Here is a 21,681-nt window from a genome sequence, read left to right as displayed (position 1 = left end):
TTTCTGCGTATTTCATCAGCTTCTCCTATCTATGAATAGGAAAACTTATTTCACAGGCATTCAAAACATGCAAGGGGATTTATTTGAGATGTGAAACACTTTCTTGGTACAGTAGAACCCCTCTTTTAAGACCTTCAAAACTTTGAGAAAATCAGGTGTAAAAAAAGGAGGGAGTCTTAAAATGGGGGTACATTTACACAGGTTATTAACACAACATCTAAAAAAAAAAAAGCAAGGTCTCAAACAAAAAAGAGAAAGTCTTAAATTGGGTGTCTTTTTTTGTTTGCTTAACGCCCAGCCGACCACGAAGGGCCATATCAGGGCGGTGCTGTTTTAACATATAACGTGCGCCACACACAAGACAGAAGTCGCAGCACAGGCTTCATGTCTCACCCAGTCACATTATTCTGACACCGGACCAACCAGTCCTAGCACTAACCCCATAATGCCAGATGCCAGGCGGAGCAGCCACTGGCTAGATTGCCAATTTTAAAGTCTTAGGTATGACCCGGCCGGGGTTCGAACCCACGACCTCCCGATCACGGGGCGGACGCCTTACCACCAGGCCAACCGTGCCGGTATTGGGTGTCTTAAAAGGAGGGATCTACTGTATCCTTCAACTCGGTGTTATCGGGTTCTCACCTGGAAAGACCTGCCAGCGTAGTGGCGTGACGAACACGACAGAGCCAGCTGCAGAGCCACCTGGGACCAGCGCTGTTCCACCAGGGCCATGGGGGACAACTCTTTGAAGCAGCGAACAACACACTTCAGGAAATGCTGCAGCAGGGTGGAGCTCTGGGTCATCAACACTTTGGGCGTGATGTCTTCCGAGCTCCATAGAGGGCGACCCTTTCTACAAAATAAAACGTGAAGCCTTCCAATTAGTCTCAAAAATATTCTGAGAAGCTTTAAGTTGGTGTCACTTTCAGGCTTAATTTCTCGTCATTTCAAGCATACCATCAAGTTGCTGAAATTGATTCTGCACAAACTGCATGCCTTTTCGGTGTTCTTTGATCTAAATCCACCTTATGTTCCTGCAAGTTACCAATATTCCTGAACCATAACTCATCATCCAAAATCTTTATAAATGCAACCAGATCATACAAATCATTCTAACCTCCACAAATTGAAAATTACAAAATTATCAACAGCATTTTAGAAGAGCTTTTCAAATTTTGAGTGTACCTACATGATATTGTTACGTTAACATGTGTAAGTTATTATTCTATTATCATGTTAGGATTTACATGCATTCAATATTGATCTAGTGTGTTTTTATTCATAGTTAATATGTAAAGCACACATCTCTGTGGTTCGCACTATATAAGCTATTATTGTTATTGTTATTATCATTATCAATCAAATTCATCATAAAATGAATAACTGTCACCCCATCATCAGTACGACCCTCACCTTGAGTCCTTGAAGTTGAGCAGAGCCTTGATGACCTCCTCCACCGAGCCGAAGCTGTCGACGTCTGACAGCTCGTTGGCTGTGTCGGCTGTGATGGTGGCGCTACTGTCAATGCTGAACGTTGACTTGGCTATGTACGCAGTGTGGGGGTCACACGGTGGGCACTCTGCAACACCAAAGGTCAAGAATTGCTGTATCAGATGCGAAAGAGTATCTACAGTCAGTCTGTCTCTCACTCTCTGTCTGGACAAGATTTTTAACATTTTAAAGAACATTAAGATTGTAAACAAGATTTGTGAAGTAACAAGTGTGAAAAGGCATGAGCTTTTAGAACCTTGTACATTGTAACTGTGATGGACCTGAGCGAGACTAGTTTTAGAGACTGAGACCACTGTGTAACCTGAGAAAGGAAACACACTTGCATCAGTCCCAGACAGCCAAATTAGTTGTAGGGAAGTTAAAAAAAACAATTACTAACCAACCAATCTCACCCACTGCCAAGTGCAATCTGTGCCATCACAATGGAATCATGATATACTATTTCATGTTTTCACCCGCAATAAGCTTCCTTATCACAGCTGCTGAACATGTCAACTGTGCTTTTCAATTTAATTTCATTCACAGACTACTCACCGAGTGTGTGTGGAGCGTCCCTGTCCTCTGAGATGACCTTGAGAGTGTCGGCCGTGTTGGACTGATGGCTGAGCAAGAGACGAGCAGCAGTGGGGTGGTCATGGTAGGAGGCCAACAGCAGTATGCTCTGCAGCAGTTTCTTGCAGTGTTCGTACACCAGCGCCCGGCTGTGGTCCAGGCCTTTGAGGAGAGAAAAAAAGTGAGGCATAAGTCTCAAATAGTTTAAATAAAACATCAAAATACATTCAATGTGAGATTTAGCACAGACAGTCAATATGAGTTTTCTTCTTCTTCTTAGTTCGCTCACTCAGGCACTCGGGTCTTCCTGACTTAAACTGCTATCCGTCAAAGGGCCGTAGAGCTTGTCCCTCGCTCATCAGTATGAGAAACGTTATAGATCTGCTAATTTGTTTTCGTACAACTTTTGTTATTCCTTTGATGAAAATAACTCTTGACATTGCAACCAAATACTATTCTATGTAAAATCCAGATCAAAACCAGTACATGGATGTTAACACTTTTGCTGCTTGTAGGACGTCAGCTGACAGACGACCTGGGTAAATTGCTTTAACGAACAACAAACCGTTAAAAAAATAAACCAGAAGAAAAAGAAAAACAACAAACAATGTATGTGTGTGTGCGTCTGGTGTATTCATTCATACATCAAGGGCACACTGTAAGTTGTCAATTCAGGTAAACACATAAAACAGCTGTCAATAAAGAGAAATTAAGGCTCCAGTAAAACTGTACAGTCCTACTAACTGAGAGTAAAGTGCAAGTAAAGCAGCTAGGCTAAATTGTACTGACCCAGGAAGATGATATGGAGCATAAGGGGCAAGTGAGGCGACCAGTCAATGAGAAGTCCGTCCAACACCAAGTCTGACAGAAACATCACCGCCATGTTGCTCCTGTCATAAACACACCATGCACATGATCACACAGAAACAATTTTGGATTTTGTATCTTTTTAAATATCAGAATAATTATCTGTGCAGATGTTACAAAATGTTACATTGTTGCTGCCTCCCAAACGTGGAAGTGATGGAACAAGCTAGCCAACCAGCGGTATACTGAGCGGTGATATAGTGTTAATGTTCTGGTACCACTTATAACACAAAATATATACAATTACAATACAATACAACTTTATTATTTTTTAACTGTGGATTCAAACAGAAATTTGTTTTCAATCATTTTGTTATTTTTTACAAATGTTGAACAGAGGTGTTGAGCTTATGTATTGACAATGTAAATTAATTCATGCAAATGTACCTAAAAACAATCATAAAACAAGTTGCGTAAGGCAAAATTACTACATTTAGTCAAGCTGTCGAACTCGAGGAATGAAACTGAACGCACTGTAGTTTTTCACAAAGACAAGTACAGCTTCGTCAATCCCCGCGAGAAGGAAATCGCTCACCTTCCACGTGCAAAACGCAGTGAAATTAACATGCCAGAATAGCGCGGTAGCGTATTGTGCTAAGCAGGAAAGCGCGCTTTTCTGTATTTTTGTTAACTTTCGGAGCTTGTTTTGAATACAACCTATCATATCTATATGTTTTTGGAATCAGGAAATGATAAAGAATACGATGAAATCATTTTTGGATCGATGTCTTAAATTTTTATCGTAAGACTAATGAATCTATTTTCGTTAATTGTGATCACATTTTAAGAGTAAACATGACATATGTATATATTTTTAGATTCAGAATATGATGAAGAATACGATGCAATCAATTTTAAGTCTGTTTGCAAAAAATCGATTTTAATGACATCTTTAATGAGCAAACTCATCAATTTATTTTTAAGCCTCCAAGCTGAAATACAATACCAAAGTCCGGGCTTCGTCGAAGATTACTTGACCAAAATTTCAACCAATTTGGTTGAAAAATGAGAGCGTGACAGTGCCGCCTCAACTTTCATGAAAAGCCGGATATGACGTCATCAAAGCTATTTATCAAAAAAATGAAAAAAACGTCAGGAGATACCATACTCAGGATCTCTCATGTCAAGTTTCATGAAGATCGGTCCAGTAGTTTTCTCTGAATCGCTCTACACACACACACACACACACACACAGACACACATACACCACGACCCTCGTCTCGATTCCCCCCTCTACGTTAAAACATTTAGTCAAAACTTGACTAAATGTAAAAAGGCACAGAACAAATAAATCCTGGTTTAAACAATGCAGTCACAACAGTATACTACTCATGCTAACAGAAAGTAGCAAAATGTAAGATCTGACTGAAAACCAAGGATCATGGGCCACTGTCCTTCTACAATAACAAAGTGGAACATACCTGTGAAAGCCCTGCGTGGTGGGCAGGTCTTCAGGCAGGAGATTGTTCAGTGGAGCAAAGTATCCCCCATAGGCTGGCATGGGCAGCGGGTAGGGGGCGGGGGACTCGCTTCGTCGCATTTCAGGGGCTGTTACTGGTCTCTCATTCCTCAGCTGTACGTGAGTTATGGCCTCGTCGTCTGCACACAAACGTCAACAAACAAAATGGTAAAACCTTCACAATGCGAGGCCTGGTAGCTCATTTGATAGGGCACTGGACTTGCGGTCCTCAAGGCTAAGGTGCATGAAGTGAAAGTGGAAGCCACTCAAACAGGTGAGAACAAACAGTTGGGTCTGATTCCTTTAAATCACAACAAATCTCAATTTCAACCACTCCAACACAGCTGCTGGCTCCCATCCGGTTGGTAACCTTCTCGTGCACCTCGGCCTAGGTCAACATTCGAATCTAGGCCGGGACGGACACAGGTCAACTTTGTGTGCAGACTCCGAGACGGTATCCATGTTCCACCCCCATGTCACCACTGTGGCACATACAAGACATCTGTCATTCTGCCATAAAAGCAGGTGGCTGATTACACCTAAAAACGCATACACCTGGGTAGCGCGACTGTTGCTGCTAGCTTTCCACTGTAAGGAAGCTACCCACATTTCCCAGCGATGGGACAATAAAGAAAGGAAAATGAAAAAAAAATTGTTCCAGGATGTTGTGTGTACACTAGGTCACATACCCAGTATGATCTGCTCGGCTGTAGAAGCGGTGCTGGTGCTGGTAATGCTCTTCAGAGACGCTGTAGAGTTAGTCCTTGACGTGCTGAAAAAAAAGCACAAACGACATTTACTGTTTGACTTCTTCAGTCTCCCCAAAAAGTAATGTATGGGTGCCTGAATGGCGGGGTAAAAACGGGGATACACGTAAAAGATCATGTGTGTTTCAGCCCATACACAAAGAAGAAGAAGATTTTTTCAGTTTTGGCACTCTCAGTCCACAGACATGTAACTAACATACAAGCAGGCATCAGTATCTTTGGAAACAATATTTTGTTGTCAATTGGCAAACTTAAATATTCTTAAGAATTCAAGGACCTAAAAATGACTAAGGCAAAGGGCTAGGGACACACTACCCCATTCATGACTTAGATACACAATTTTATATACATTATTGAATAACATCTACATGTTTCAAAACAGTCCTTTGTGTATGATTGTTACCCTTTCAAGGGGAGAGTCAAAAACACACTATACCACATACATGTACATGCATCTTTATACATGTCCTGTCAATCCAACTCTGTCTGTCTGTCTGTATGTTTGTCTGTCTCCCTCTGCTTGCCTGCCTGCTTGCCTGTCTGTCTCTCTCTCTCTCTCTCTGTGTACTGTAGTTAACTTAACTTCTATTCCTTCTTCTTATTGAGTTACCCCTCAATGGGCGAGGCCGGATGTAAAAAAAGCATGTTTGCATTGCTCATTCTGTCACCCTCAGAAAATAAAGTTCAATTCAATTAAATTAAACTCTCTCTCTCTCTCTCTGCTCCATTATGTAAGGTTTCCATCCGAATTCCATCACAATGTCAACACTGTCTCACGTTTCATTCTGCACATCTTCATTAGAGTTAGAGCTCTCTCTCTCTTTCTCTCTCCTCACTCTTGCCAAATACTTTTTTTTTTCCCTGTGTGTGTGTCTCTCTCTCTCGAATTTATCGATACCTTATCTTCGGTTGAACCGATGTGCAATACCTCTCTCTCTCTCTCTCTCTCTCTCTCTCTCTCTCTCTCTCTCTCTCTCTCTCTCTCTCTCTCTCTCTCTCTCTCTCTCTCTCTCTCTCTCTCTCTCTCTCCCTCTCTCTCTCTCTCTCCCTCTCTCTCTCTCTCCTCCATTGTGTAAGTTTTCCATGAATGTCCATCACACTTTCTTACGTTTCATTCTGTACATCTTCGTTAGCACTGTGCCTCTTGGTGTGCAGCACGCCTTTCTGCAGCTGCACGTCCGTCTCGTGCCCGACGAGTTTCTCGTCGTCCGTAGTGTTGTTGGCCGCTGGTGACTTGCGCAGCGTCATCAGGCGGTAGAAGGGTGGAGTCTGAGTGCGCTCGATGTTCATGTTCAGTGTCTCCACAGTCTAAAAACAGTGAAGATACATATAAATGTGAGTGTTTTTGAAATTGTTTTGTGTATAGGTCCAATTCATTCTTCTTACTCGGCGTGACGTTATCAAATGGATCGGCTAGCTTTAGCCCTAAGGGGCACAACTCCGCTCATACTCTCTTCGCGCCGCCATATTGGATGCCGTCTTTGTTAGTTTTCTTCATTGCACTCTTGTTCTTTTTGCGTATTTCACTGTGTATGCAGACAAAATGAAGAAAACTGTGCATGCATGAGTCCAAAGGGGATCTGCCTTTTTAACACAACAGCACAACATATCAAGTTGCGTAAGGCGAAAATACAATATTTAGTCAAGTAGCTGCCATTTTTCAGCAAGACCGTATACTCGTAGCATCGTCAGTCCACCGCTCATGGCAAAGGCAGTGAAATTGACAAGAAGAGCGGGGTAGTAGTTGCGCTAAGAAGGATAGCACGCTTTTCTGTACCTCTCTTTGTTTTAACTTTCTGAGCGTGTTTTTAATCCAAACATATCATATCTATATGTTTTTGGAATCAGGAACCGACAAGGAATAAGATGAAAGTGTTTTTAAATTGATTTGGACAATTTAATTTTGATAATAATTTTTATATATTTAATTTTCAGAGCTTGTTTTTAATCCGAATATAACATATTTATATGTTTTTGGAATCAGCAAATGATGGAGAATAAGATAAAAGCAAATTTGGATCGTTTTATAAATTTTTATTTTTTTTTACAATTTTCAGATTTTTAATGACCAAAGTCATTAATTAATTTTTAAGCCACCAAGCTGAAATGCAATACCGAACCCCGGGCTTCGTCGAAGAGTACTTGACCAAAATTTCAACCAATTTGGTTGAAAAATGAGGGCGTGACAGTGCCGCCTCAACTTTCACGAAAAGCCGGATATGACGTCATCAAAGACATTTATCAAAAAAATGAAAAAAACGTTCGGGGATTTCATACCCAGGAACTCTCATGTCAAATTTCATAAAGATCGGTCCAGTAGTTTAGTCTGAATCGCTCTACACACACACACACACACACGCACGCACGCACACACACATGCACATACACCACGACCCTCGTTTCGATTCCCCCTCGATGTTAAAATATTTAGTCAAAACTTGACTAAATATAAAAAGTAAAGCAAGAATACATTATTATATTCATTTATTTATTCTTTATCTCAAATTACCATGCAGACAGTGCACCAAAATTCACAAGATAAAGCTCTCAAGACAGGCAAATGAGGTACAATGCAGCTCAGGTAACTACTGCAAAGTATAATTTTCAAAGCATCCTATCACAGTGTTCACTCTAAAGGCACAACCGATGGACAATTGTTGATTAGCGCACTGCACACAGCAAAAAATAACCAGTTATAATCGTCTTCTCCGCTCAGTAACTTCCTTCCAGTTGTCACCCTGATGGTAAACAACTTTAGGGATCCTAAAGTGTGCCTGCTGACTGCAGTTTTTGGCCACACAACGTGTCATTTTCACTTTTGTCGAGTCGCCACCCAACGCTCAAGCACTGTCAGAGATCGTGCAAGGCATCCAACATGGCGGCGGATGACCAATTCCAGAGAGTTACGACCCGTGATTCTCATACCGCGCGCGCCGAGTAGAAATGCTGTTGTTAACTTGAGTTTCTGCAATGGGCCTATAGGCTGTAACTGAGTGTTTTGGAGTTTGTTTTCTGGAATTGTATAATTTTGGATATTTGTTGGGCTCTGGGAAAGTTGTTTTATTTCACTGTATTAATTGGATTTTATCATTTGTTTGTGTGTGTGTGTGTGTGTGTGTGTGTGTGCGTGTGTGTGTGTGTGTGTGTGTGTGTGTATGTGTGTGTGTGTGCATGTGTCTGTGTGTGTCTGTGTCTGTGTCTGTGTGTGTGTGTGTCTGTGTGTTTGTGTGTGTCTGTGTGTTTGTGTGTGTCTGTGTGTGTCTGTGAAATTCCGGCTTCATGCATAGCCACAACACTATCCTGCTCACCTGCAGTTCGTTCATGAGCTCATCTACCAGTTTCTCTGGTTTGGCCCGTCCCAGGTAGGTCACAACCCTCTTGGCCTGAAATCATAGGAAAACACATTTCAATCTTTTAAAATAAAACCAGATAGACTGCTAACATTCTAAAATTCCAAAATGTGTTGTCATAAATCAAACGTTCCAATAACCTACCATTCATGTCTTATTCTTTGATTTTTCAACTAAAAGATTACAATCGTACTTTATTTTTAACAACTGAGCCAAAAGGGAGAAGTAAAGGATTTTTCTACTAGTAAGCTTAATACCTGTTGTATGCAGTGACTGCTGATCTGTTCATCTCGACTACATACACTGTATAAATTTGAAAGCAATACTGTTGAACTCGAAATGGTGATCCTGAATACTAGCTATGGCAAGATGTTCTAATAAGTGAAGTAATCAGCAGAAGACACGCAATGTCTTGCTGTACTGTCATGTTGAACAGTGCAACACCCCCTTTTAAGACCCCCCCCCCCCCCTCCCCTAATTTAAAACTCCCTCCTTTTTAAGACCTTGTTTTTTTAGACTTTCTGTTAAGTTGGCGTCACACGGGCGATTCAATCGTGAGATTTATTCCCGCGATTCGATCTTGAGCCGATCGCAGATCAAATCGTAAGCCACTGACCCGTCACACGATGAACGATTGGCGAACGATTGACGAATGATAACTCCACTCGAGCGAGGCGGAAGTGACGTGTCACAGTGAACACGGCAAACGCGTTGTGCGAGAGCAGATGCTAATGTTCGAACATGGCTCTACCTTTCTGCATTATGCCTTTGTGAGAAAGAAAGTTAATGGTTCCCGAATGCTGTACACGCGTAAAACGTCTCCTTTATATCTGAGTAAGAAACTGTTGCAAAAAGTTTTGAATCGACGAAGAGACGCTGTCCGCCATTTTTTCAAGTCATGGCGTGAAGGCCGCAACGACGCGTTCTGATTGGCTTTGCGCTACGATTGCCCTACGACAGTCTCACGGGGATAGAACAAGTTCTACCGCTCAAAGCTACGAGGGAATCTCATAAGACAGAGTCGTAGCTTTGTCTTAGCTATTTTCTAAAACTCATTCGCCCGTGTGACAGGGAAAATCTTTGAAAAATTGCAGCGTGTGACTGCCCCATTATTAAACCTCTGTCAAATTACCCCCATTTAAAACTCCCTCCTTTTTCAGACCCAATTTTCTCATATTGTTGGAGGTCTTAAAAGGGGGGTTCCACTGTATTCTGCTGCATTGGCTCTTGTTCACTCACATATGGCAGGAGATCAGTGGCGGCCATGTTGACCAGAAGAATCAAGTAGCGGATGACCACTTTGAGGTTGGCCGGCCACCATCTGACCAGCGCTGACCACAGATCTTCTATCTCTGCTGGGTGCTCGTCACCAAACTGCAATACACACACACACATATCCATGGAAAGACACAAAACCCACTACACAGATATGTACACATGGACAGACTAAGCCTCAGTATCCGTTACTTTGCTAGGTGTTTCCCCTCCTCTCAAAGTATATTCGTTAACTACACTAGTCACTTTACAAATGGAAATTACATAGTATTAGGATGATGTTCAGCTTCGATAAAAATTCAGACAACTCGGAGAAGCCTTCCAAACTAGGCATGCAATCCTAATATTAGTTCATATGTGAAAAAAAAATGATAGTTAAAGTTTTAAGAGTTGAGCACTCTGGTATTTGCAGATGTTAACTGAAGCCCCCATCCCCTCCTACCTGCCTTTTAGCTATCTTTCCTGAATTCTTCAATCTCTCACCTTGACCGTGATGTAGAAGAGGTTGTTGAGCACCATCTCCGTAGCCTGTGTGGACCCCCACCCTTCCCCCTTCAGCGGCGGCTGCATGGCGTCAGGCTGCTGGCTGTCTGACAACCGTGTCAAAAAAGTCGTCAAAGGGTTGGTTGCTGGGAGCGACGGGTCAATCAGTTCCATGTTGTGTAGCCATGGTAAAAGATACTTCAGCAGAACTTGTCTCACTGAGGGACATGCTGTTTGGAATCTGTGCGTGATTTCTGTGCAGGAGACAAGATGAAATTATACCTAACCATTTCACCAAATCAGTACAAACAGATGTAGCATGTTGAATTAGTAAGCTAAGCCTGCTCTCTCACACAACCACAACAGACACCAGCCAGCTTTCCAGTCTACAGTTAAACCCCTTTGATTCATAACTTCCCACCTGCTCTCTCAGATTTCTAATTCATAAAGTCTGTACATTTACCGTCATTTTAGAACTTCCTCTCTTTTGCATGGGTGGGAAGCCCACATTTTCTCCAGCACTTGAACTCAGGATTCAGAATCAAGTATACAAAATAAAAATAAAAATTAATAGAAAAGTCTGTGCAATACCAGTGCTTTTAAGACCCACGTTTCTCTGATTTTTGTGTAAAGTTTTAAAAGTGGAGTTTCCCCTGAAACCGGCATATGGCTGCCTATATGGCGGGGTAAAAACGGTCATACACATAAAACCCCGCTCATGCACAACACGAGTGCATGTGGGAGTATCAGACCACAAATGAAACAGTTGAAGAAAAGTGGGGTTAAAATGTAATCAGTAACCACACAACCCCCAACAAGCCTACCTGAAAACATGGGCATGGTGAGATCAGGGTGCAGCGTGGCCAGCTGTTCTGACAGACTCATCTGAGAGCTGAAGTAGGACGTGGCCAACAGGACGTCGTTCAGTGGCTGTGGCTGGGGACGGGGGGTGTCGAACACATTTTCCTCCTGCAGGAAGCGCTCATCGAGGAGATGTAGCAGCTGGAGTGCTGTCTCGTGCGTTGACATGCGGGGACTTCCCACGTTCAGCAGGGCTAGGTTCAGCATGGCCACGTGGTCACATGGGTACTCCCTGAGGCAAAGGGGACAAACTGTGTGAGCATATGCTGCGTAAAAGTGTTCACTTACTTTCAAGCCATGTATCCGTTTCCCTAATCTTTCAAAATTATGTTGCATAAATGGTGAAAAATCAGCTTTTTGTTTGTTTGTTTGCTTAACGCCCAGCCGACCATGAAGGGCCATATCAGGGCGGTGCTGCTTTGACATATAACGTGCGCCACACACAAGACAGAAGTCGCAGCACAGGCTTCATGTCTCACCCAGTCACATTATTCTGACACCGGACCAACCAGTCCTAAGCACTAACCCCATAATGCCAGACGCCAGGCGGAGCAGCCACTAGATTGCCAATTTTAAAGTCTTAGGTATGACCCGGCCGGGGTTCGAACCCACGACCTCCCGATCACGGGGCGGACTTTATATTAAATTACATATTCTTACCCAACTCACATAGATAGCAGATTGCTAATTAAGGTGGTGGGGAAATATTCACAGTCAATATCTTGTAAGTACTTGTCCGGCAGCAACTATAGCCGGCAGACCATGTGTACTATAATGGCGGGTACTTGATATATCCCGCAGATAGAAATTCATGAATACGTCCTTGGACGTCCAATAAGCTGCATACATAACTTCTGCAAGTCTTCCATACTTGAGTACAGCTAAACAAGAGGCCCACACTCTGACTTCTAGAGTCCGTGCTGCCTGAAGAGGGAGGACTGACTGCCACACCCCCCCCCCCCCCCCCCCTTTCTTGCCATCACTTGTAGGCATGCCTAATCACGAATGACAAACAGAATTCCACAGCCACAGCTCTCCTCTGAAGCAGAAGGGAGACCCCGGCCTGTAATAGAATCCCTGGCTTCTACTCTGGCCGGAAACGAAAAGCAGGAGGAGTTCTGGTCAATGTGCTCTGTGCGTGCTCCATAGGAAGCTCTGACCAGCGTCATTAAGGGTTAGGCTTACGGCCTGACCCCCGCTTTCCGAATGAGGGCTAGTTCTTGGGGAAAGTTCGAGGCCGATCCTTATCCCAAGAAGACTAACCAGACTTCGAATTCTGGCCAGTGTTAGCTGACGCTGAGAACTAAGGAGTGGGAGGTCCGCTGCATTTGGTTTGTTTCTTGAAAATGCCAGCTCCGAAAGCTTAACAGACTGCAAGTCTTTGGCCTGCTAGGGATGCTAATGCAGTGCGTCCAGCAGATCATGTTCCAGAAGAGAACCTTCGAGAAAGGAAGCGATTAAAGTCTCGCCGAAAGAACCATTCTTTCAGCTGAGACCTTCTCTCAAGCGGCAAACAGCAAAGCTACATCCTTTGGCTCTGCGTCCTGAAGGAACACAAAGGGATCCAGTGAGGACGTAATTGCACGAGAGAGATAACAAATCAAAGTCTCAAAGACGATAATTCTAAAGAAGTGCAGCCGCATTCTTCCACAGCTCGGAGATCCTTGTCCTTGCAAAGAGACAGTTTCTCCTTGCTATAACCATCCTAAAGGATGTTCGTCAAATCCGGTGTAACCGGAAGCGGTTCCGTAGTTAGAACAAAAGAATAAGTTAAGTTCTTAGGCTTGGTGTTAACCGAGGCCTACGGATAGCGCTCAGCGAGTGATGCGCTACTTGCGCGGGTGACGCAGGCCAAGGCAATGCTTTCGCAAGTTCAAATGCCACCGAGGGATGCTCTAAGAACTTAAAGTTCGAAGATTTTCCTGAGAAGGCTCAAATCAGCAAAGCTGAAGGTGGAGGAACAGCAGATGACGACGCTACCACAACTCCCTCCGGGAAATCGTGTGTAGTGACCTCTGCGGCTAAGGCCAACTAACCGGAAGTCAAAAAAGGGGCATTCCCATCTGCCTCAGAGGCATCGTCTTCCACATCCTCATCACCCTGTTCCGGAGTATCCCAACGATCATCGAAAGTGTGAGATCCGGAAATCAACCCCGCAGAGGCAACATCGGCCGAAGCCGGAAATGATTGGGAAAACCCCCCGGAAGTTGGACATCCTTGAACGGATCCTCCATCGACCTGCCTCATGCCAGCTGAACAACTGGAAGCGGAAATGGTTGTAGCCTGTACAACGGCGCCGGAAACCGCCGAAGCGAACCGGAAGCCAAAGGCTGATGAGTGCCGACCGCCAACACCGACAGTGTTATTGGCGGAAGGCGATACCATCCTGCTATCGGAAACCCAACCGCGGAAGCGGATCCAGCAGCGGATCGGTAAGCATCAGCCTCTGACCACCCGGAAACCGCCGAAGCGATACCGGAAGCCGAGGCTGATGAGTGCCAACCGCCAACACCGAAGTGTTATCGGCGGAAGGCAATACCAGAGAGAGAGAGAGAGAGAGAGAGAGAGAGAGAGAGAGAGAGAGAGAGAGAGAGAGAGAGAGAGAGAGAGAGAGAGAGAGAGAGAGAGAGAGAGAGAGAGAGAGAGAGAGAGAGAGAGAGAGAGAGAGAGAGAGAGAGAGAGAGAGAGAGAGAGAGAGAGAGAGAGAGAGAGAGAGAGAGAGAGAGAGAGAGAGAGAGAGAGAGAGAGAGAGAGAGAGAGAGAGAGAGAGAGAGAGAGAGAGAGAGAGAGAGAGAGAGAGAGAGAGAGAGAGAGAGAGAGAGAGAGAGAGAGAGAGAGAGAGAGAGAGAGAGAGAGAGAGAGAGAGAGAGAGAGAGAGAGAGAGAGAGAGAGAGAGAGAGAGAGAGAGAGAGAGAGAGAGAGAGAGAGAGAGAGAGAGAGAGAGAGAGAGAGAGAGAGAGAGAGAGAGAGAGAGAGAGAGAGAGAGAGAGAGAGAGAGAGAGAGAGAGAGAGAGAGAGAGAGAGAGAGAGAGAGAGAGAGAGAGAGAGAGAGAGAGAGAGAGAGAGAGAGAGAGAGAGAGAGAGAGAGAGAGAGAGAGAGAGAGAGAGAGAGAGAGAGAGAGAGAGAGAGAGAGAGAGAGAGAGAGAGAGAGAGAGAGAGAGAGAGAGAGAGAGAGAGAGAGAGAGAGAGAGAGAGAGAGAGAGAGAGAGAGAGAGAGAGAGAGAGAGAGAGAGAGAGAGAGAGAGAGAGAGAGAGAGAGAGAGAGAGAGAGAGAGAGAGAGAGAGAGAGAGAGAGAGAGAGAGAGAGAGAGAGAGAGAGAGAGAGAGAGAGAGAGAGAGAGAGAGAGGCGGGGGGTGGGGGGGGGGGTGGCGTATGACGGTGTGGTTTCAATGTTCTTACTTTGTCGGTGCCAAACGACCCCAGTGACTGATTACCCGAATGGGTTTTCAGGATAGTCAGGTGCTTGTTGCTTTTCAAGTGGCTTTTGAGGGCAGTCTTTCCATTGGAGCCCTAGTTGATAACATTAACATCGTTGCACAAAGTGCACTGAGCTTTTCCCGGCAAGATGATTTTAGCAAAAGCATCGCCAACTTTCAGTTTCACGTCTTGTGTCTTCTGGCCTTTCTCGGATTTCCAGCTCAATGATACAACTTCATCGAGCCAGTCGAATCTCCAGAGATTTTTCTTGTACTTCTGCTGGTCAATTTCCCGGGCTAGAACGGTTTCGTCTCGCTTTAGCTTCCTCATCATTTTGGCAGGTGGCTCGAAGCGATGTAAAAATGGCGCCGAATCATTCTCATACGGTATGCTTATACTGAATGAATCCCCGATAGCTACGTTGAAACGGTGACTGTAGGAGACAAAGAGCGCGTTCCCATACGGATCGACCAGCAACAGTCTGACCGTTTTAGGAACCAACCGTTCAAGAATAGTATGGAATGGAGCGTCGCGATCAGCGGACCGGCCGAAAAACTTGGGTCTATACCTACATATACCCCAAAATTTTCTCAGCGGATTTGCACGAATCTCAAGAATGATCCCTGGAGCCTAAAAATTTACGGAATTCCGTAAATTTACGGAAGAATCCCATGTCTGAAAAGCCAGAGTACCTCAAAACACGTCTAGCGCCGTGCATTGAAGGAAAAGGAATGAGTGTCACCGGTATACATCCTGCGCATGCGCGGTACACCGGTAGGGGAGATAACCACAACGGACCGTGCCTTATATGGCATGTGGTTTTTATTTTAGAGTTATCTCCCCATGTTACCATGTAAGAGTGCTTCAATGTCTTAGCAACCAAACAAAGTTATTGCTATCTATGTGAGTTGGGTAAAAATATGTAATTTAATCAGCAAATATCCACCGATCATTTAATCAATCAACAAATCTCTCGGCAAAGAGCAATGAATCAATCAATCAATCAATCAATGAATCAATCAATCAGGCTCACTTCGTTCTGAAGACGGCGGCCAGAGCATTGAAGCAGCCATCGGCCACCTCTTTGTGGCCAGTGTAGCAGCGGTCAATGACCCAGTCCAGCAAGCCCTGGACATCAGGGTTGAAGTCCAGTAGCAGGTACACTGTCTCCTTCGCTAACTGGTAGATCTGCAAGGACAAACAAGTTCAATCCAGTCAAATCCAAACTCTGAATTGCCTTAAATTTGCCGTTTGGGTCAGGTGTGTAGTTTCGTAAGAATCAGCAATTAGTAGTACAGTGGAACCCCCCTATTAAGACCTCCAAAATTCTGAGAAAATTAGGTCTTAAATAGATCAATTTACAGAGGTTGTGAACAGAAAATCTGAGAAAACAGGGTCTTAAAAGGGAGGTAGTATTAAATTGGGAGGGGGTCTTAAAATGGGGGTTAACTGTACAGTGGAACCTCTGTTTAAAGACCCTCTTTTTGTTTGTTTGCTTAACGCCCAGTCCACCACGAAGGGTGATATCAGGGCGGTGCTGCTTTGACATATAACGTGCGCCACACACAAGACAGAAGTCGCAGCACAGGCTTCATGTCTCACCCAGTCACATTATTCTGACACCGGACCAACCAGTCCTAGCACTAACCCCATAATGCCAGACGCCAGGCGGAGCAGCCACTAGATTGCCAATTTTAAAGTCTTAGGTATGACCCGGCTGGGGTTCGAACCCACGACCTCCCAATCACGGGGCAGACGCCTTACCACTTGGCCACCGTGCCGGTTTAAAGACCCTCTATCACAAGGCTCCTTCTACTATACCACCTCCTTGTAACTCAGACCTCTTCTCCCCCCCCCCCCCCCCCCCCCCCCCCCCCCCATTTTAGTGTCACTAAATGTACCTCCATCTTAAAACTCCCTCTTTTAACATCAACATTTCTCGGGTGTAAAGGCAATGCGCGGCAGTACAATTAAACTTGGAGAATACATGGAATAACCTAGTTTTCTGGGTAGTTATTGAAGAGACTTACACAAATAAATGGAAATTTTTTTAACTACTAATGGACACAGACTGCCGTTGCAATGGAAACAGCCGCCATATTGGATTTCTAGGAAACGATTTTACAGCAACATCAGACATCAGACATGCATAATATTTGGCACAAGGATACACATGACTTGTATCTGCAATCATATGGAACGATATCTTGACTAAAGACTACAGTTGAATTTAAATTAATTTTTGTAATAAGGATTAATGAATTTCTAACTGCATATTCATTAATCTTTATTTCAAAAATTAATTTAAATTCAACTGTAGTTTTTTCTCAAAATATCGTTCTATATGATTGTAGATAAAAGTCTTGTGTATCTTTGTGCCAAATATTAATTAAGCATTTGTAATGTATGATGTTGCTGTAAAACCGTTTCCTAGAAATCCAATATGGCGCTGTGTATGTCAGTTTCCATAGCGACGGCAATCTATGTCCTTTAGTTTTTGCAATTTTTTCATTTCTTTATATAAGTCACTTCAATAACTACCCAGAAAACTAAGTTACTCCATGTATTTTCCATGTTTCATTTTGGTCATTCTAGTGCCGCTCATTGCCTTAAAAGATCTTCAAACAGACGTACCACTGACCCTGGTACTTGGTATCTTTGTAATTCTCCGAGTGCAAATGTATTATGACTGTTTTCATTACAAATAACTAGGTCATAGAATCCTTGAACTGTCCTCATGACTAGTTTGGAACCATCACAGAAAATAATAGAGAATAATTCTGCAAATTATAACTGAATCAGTCAAAGAAAGAATGACAAATTATAATCAACAAAACAGAAAAGGGGGAAAAACTTAAAAAGTGTACACAAATTTAAATGAATTGTTGAGAAATCAAGCCAAATGGGAAAGATCGAAGTACAATATAGTACAGACATTAAATGTTCTTTCTTCTTTTTTGTCAAATGTAATGTTTACTTTGCCTTCTTATGAATTCTATCCCATGATAGCAGACTGCAGTAAACAAGATGCACCACAACTGAATATCAGTGGCAACAACAATGAAAACAATATTGATACTGCGATGCACACTGGAGTGACAGGTCTGCGTTTCCAGTTGTCTCATTCAGACATTCAAATGTTTTAATTATCATGCGAATTCTACTCTTATAAGAAAAAATAAGATCTGTGTTGCTGTTGACATAGTTTCCCATTCAAATGTGACTGGGCCATGCCTCTACAAACACGACATGATCTCTTGTATTGACCATGAAAGCTGAGCAAAAGTTGTATTGCTCCCAAATCATGATACTGACAGCATACTTTTTACCTTTCTCATTAGAATTTGCACACGAGGATTCATTCTAAGTAAACTGCCAAGGAAAAATCAAAAGCAGTCTTTATAAAAATTGCAGCAATTTTGAAATTAAGCAGAGCAGATGGCAATATTCTGCGATTCCTTCCCACTAAAGATAACGCGCATTCAGCCTCATCATACTCATAGGTGTGTTTGTAGTGCATCGATCCAGTGTGCATCACTGAACCATCACACTAAAAGGAGTATCATCACAATTCACAATGGAAACATAAAGCATTCCATGGCAAAAACTGGAAATATTGAATTATGACGACTACTATCCCTAAAGGTCACGTAAAATTTGCTTGAGTGCGTGTCCTAGTTGGATATTTTCAATTGTTTCATGTCATGTATTTTGAATAAAATTCTGTTTAAACCAAAGGGGAAGATGATTAGAGCATATATATTTTAAGAAGTCTGTCATTTTTTAAACTGCAAACTTATTTTAGGTGTCGAGAAGGGTCACTGGTGGTCACAAGTAAGACCTTTGCACAATATCAGTAATAATTATAATTGGTTGCTGTTCATACTCAACCTCTCCTGCTCCAAATATCCAAGTAAACCATAAGCTATTGATGGTCATTTTTCAAAACTTGACATACTCAAGTCTTTCATACTGGGTTCAGAATGGAAGAAAAACAAAAATTTTGAAGCAAATACATGCCTGATAACAGAGTAAAAAAATGTGTGCCTGTGTACATAAGTGTACAAAAGTAAAAACGATAGAGCAAAATATGACCAAAATCCCTAGAGATCTGTGAAACTGATACAAGGATGTGAGCCAAACAATAGAGAGTACACCCTTACAACATGCACACCAATGAGATGATCAGGGGCTCACACCCACGTCGGACATCGGACATACACGAATATTTTTTTTAAATGTCCTATACATTTTTCATGCAAGAGGACATAATTATGTCTAATTGTTTTTGTCACTAAGTGGTCATTGTCCAATTATGCTTTCATTTGATCCGGACATTGTCACTACTTTCCAATTTACAGTAGTTTGATTTGCTATTTTATCGATGTTTTGCGAAGCAACATAAAAAACAAGTCGCGTAAGGCGAAAATACAATATTTAGTCAAGTAGCTGTCGAACTCACAGAATGAAACTGAACGCAATGCCATTTTTCAGCAAGACCGTATACTCGTAGCATCGTCAGTCCACCGCTCATGGCAAAGGCAGTGAAATTGACAAGAAGAGCGGGGTAGTAGTTGCGCTAAGAAGGATAGCACGCTTTTCTGTACCTCTCTTTGTTTTAACTTTCTGAGCGTGTTTTTAATCCAAACATATCATATCTATATGTTTTTGGAATCAGGAACCGACAAGGAATAAGATGAAAGCATTTTTAATTTGATTTGGACAATTTAATTTTGATAATAATTTTTATATATTTAATTTTCAGAGCTTGTTTTTAATCCAAATATAACATATTTATATGTTTTTGGAATCGGAAAATGATGGAGAATAAGATGAACGTAAATTTGGATTGTTTTATAAATTTTTATTTTTTTTTACAATTTTCAGATTTTTAATGACCAAAGTCATTAATTAATTTTTAAGCCACCAAGCTGAAATGCAATACCGAAGTCCGGGCTTCGTCGAAGATTACTTGACCAAAATTTTAACCAATTTGGTTGAAAAATGAGGGCGTGACAGTGCCGCCTCAACTTTCACGAAAAGCCGGATATGACGTCATCAAAGACATTTATCAAAAAAATGAAAAAAACGTTCGGGGATTTCATACCCAGGAACTCTCATGTCAAATTTCATAAAGATCGGTCCAGTAGTTTAGTCTGAATCGCTCTACACACACACACACACAGACACACACACACACGCACGCACACACGCACATACACCACGACCCTCGTTTCGATTCCCCCTCGATGTTAAAATATTTAGTCAAAACTTGACTAAATATAAAAAGCAACATAACTAAAACAAATGTCCAATTGATTTATTTTTGTTCAGGACAAATGTCCTATCACTTTTGCATTGTCCAGGACATTTGTCCTATGCCACCTCTCATGGATGTGAGCCCCTGGATGATCTTTGTTTTCTGCTTTTTACTGAGAGAAAAAAATCATTGCAGCCGTATAGGTGTCACTCTTTCAGTCTCTGCTGCACAGATGGAATCATTGACATTTGCAAAACAAAATATGTTTTCCTGAAGGACAAAACAAAGAGAAGCAATAGTTATTGATGCTGAGCAGTCACAAGTCCTTGTTCCTATGAAAGTTTTGCGCAGGGAGAAACAACAAAGACGTTCCTAGTCATGATTTCTGGTTTATTTGTAATGAAAACACAACTAAATGAAGATTAAAGCACACCAAATGATGGCTAGCCAAGAAAAACAACAACTGTGATTCAACACTGGGAATAAACACACCGGGGGTTGCGTTGTCCCATGCTACTTACCTTTGGTTTCATCTGAGTGCCCACACATAACATCATAAATCCCAACATTAAATGTCAATATTTTGTTTATAACTGCTGGAGAATATATTAAGAATAACTCCATTGCACAAGTAATCCCTATAGAATCAAGGGAAGGGGGTTATTAATGTATGAGAAATTAAATATTCAATACTAATAGGCTTTTGTTTAAATTTTTTTTTAAATAAAATAAGAAAAAGAGATAAGGAGTGTAAAAGTGACTAAAAAACAAAACAACCGACAACACAGTTCCTGTCTCTGCAATGCAATTTTGAAGAATGGCATGCCTGCCTTTCATTATAAGGTTGTTTTCCCCTCAACCTTTTTCCACCACTAGAAAAAAAAGTCAAATTAACCCATCCTCCTCTGAGCATGATCACAAAACCCTCCCTGGCTGGAGGCCAATTTTCATGACTAAGACTACAGAGATCAGGGGTGGTGTACACAAGAAAATGCTCAACTGGATGGGACCCAAGAGCTAGGTCAGACTGGTACAAACTGAGATTTGTTAGGGATTTCGCCCAAACCAACCCATCGCTTAGTTCCAACCTAATTTCGGCACTTTCTCCTGCACACCACTCCTGATTTTATGTCACACATGGATAAGCAAAAGGAGAAGGAGGGCACCGCTCACCTTTTCATCGCTAGAGCTGAGGAGAGTGTCGAGCCAGTGGTAGATGTAGCCGTCGTCGTTGAAGCCGTTCATGTCGAACACCGGCCCGCAGCACAGAACGGCCGACATGGCCCTGACTGCTGACAGCTCTTGTTCGCTCCATGTCTCCTCCTTGCTCAGTCTGTTGACACAAAAAACAGAGCATCAACCCTTTGCCTCCTGTGGCATGGGAAGCAAAGTACAGTGGTACCTGCGATGTGGGGCCCCTCTGATGAGAGGACACCTCCCTTAAAAGGACACATTCTGGGGTCCCTTTGTCTATCATCTCTACCAAACTATACCTGTCATGACAGGCCACCTGCAATGTAGGGACACTTTTGGCTGGTCCCAAGGGTGTCCTTTCATCACAGGTACCACTGTAACTGCAAGTTTTCCAAAGGTATAATCGGTGAAACCTCGTAAGAAGCCAGTAAAATCCGAAACAGATAAGTATCATAGGCAGCGTTGTGTATAGCAGGCGTTTTCTTCTTCTTCTGCAATCCCAGCCATGCTAAATCTTCAATCCGGTCTGTAGGAAGAAGTCCACAGTTTTTCGGGTTCTGCAAATGGGTCCTTAAACGGGCAAATTGGGTGCTCTTTTGGAGACAACTCGCTTGTTTTACTTAACTTGTTTTACTTAATATGGAGACAGGGCACCTTTATGTTCTTAGATTACATGTCCTTC

The 21,681-nt window shown here is 42.7% G+C and overlaps 1 protein-coding gene across 3 annotated transcripts in view; it reads right to left on the bottom strand.

Moving 5' to 3' along the window:
• LOC138968733 (protein furry-like) overlaps positions 1-21,681 on the bottom strand; it is a 98,426-nt gene that overhangs the window by 50,142 nt on the left and 26,603 nt on the right. For all 3 annotated transcript variants that reach the window (XM_070341365.1, XM_070341366.1, XM_070341367.1), the window contains exons 27-39: positions 20,979-21,138; positions 15,579-15,733; positions 11,090-11,358; positions 10,266-10,519; positions 9,747-9,881; positions 8,466-8,540; positions 6,266-6,465; positions 5,080-5,162; positions 4,353-4,530; positions 2,854-2,954; positions 2,047-2,226; positions 1,414-1,579; positions 643-853 (exon numbers count right to left, since the gene is read on the bottom strand). In XM_070341365.1, coding sequence (XP_070197466.1) covers positions 643-853; positions 1,414-1,579; positions 2,047-2,226; positions 2,854-2,954; positions 4,353-4,530; positions 5,080-5,162; positions 6,266-6,465; positions 8,466-8,540; positions 9,747-9,881; positions 10,266-10,519; positions 11,090-11,358; positions 15,579-15,733; positions 20,979-21,138 — 2,167 coding nt within the window. The remainder of the gene's footprint in view (positions 1-642; positions 854-1,413; positions 1,580-2,046; positions 2,227-2,853; positions 2,955-4,352; positions 4,531-5,079; positions 5,163-6,265; positions 6,466-8,465; positions 8,541-9,746; positions 9,882-10,265; positions 10,520-11,089; positions 11,359-15,578; positions 15,734-20,978; positions 21,139-21,681) is intronic.

This window comes from Littorina saxatilis, linkage group LG6, assembly GCF_037325665.1.
Source record: "Littorina saxatilis isolate snail1 linkage group LG6, US_GU_Lsax_2.0, whole genome shotgun sequence".
In the NCBI taxonomy this organism is placed as follows: Eukaryota; Metazoa; Mollusca; class Gastropoda; order Littorinimorpha; family Littorinidae; genus Littorina; species Littorina saxatilis.
This window is presented reverse-complemented; position numbering and strand designations above follow the sequence as displayed.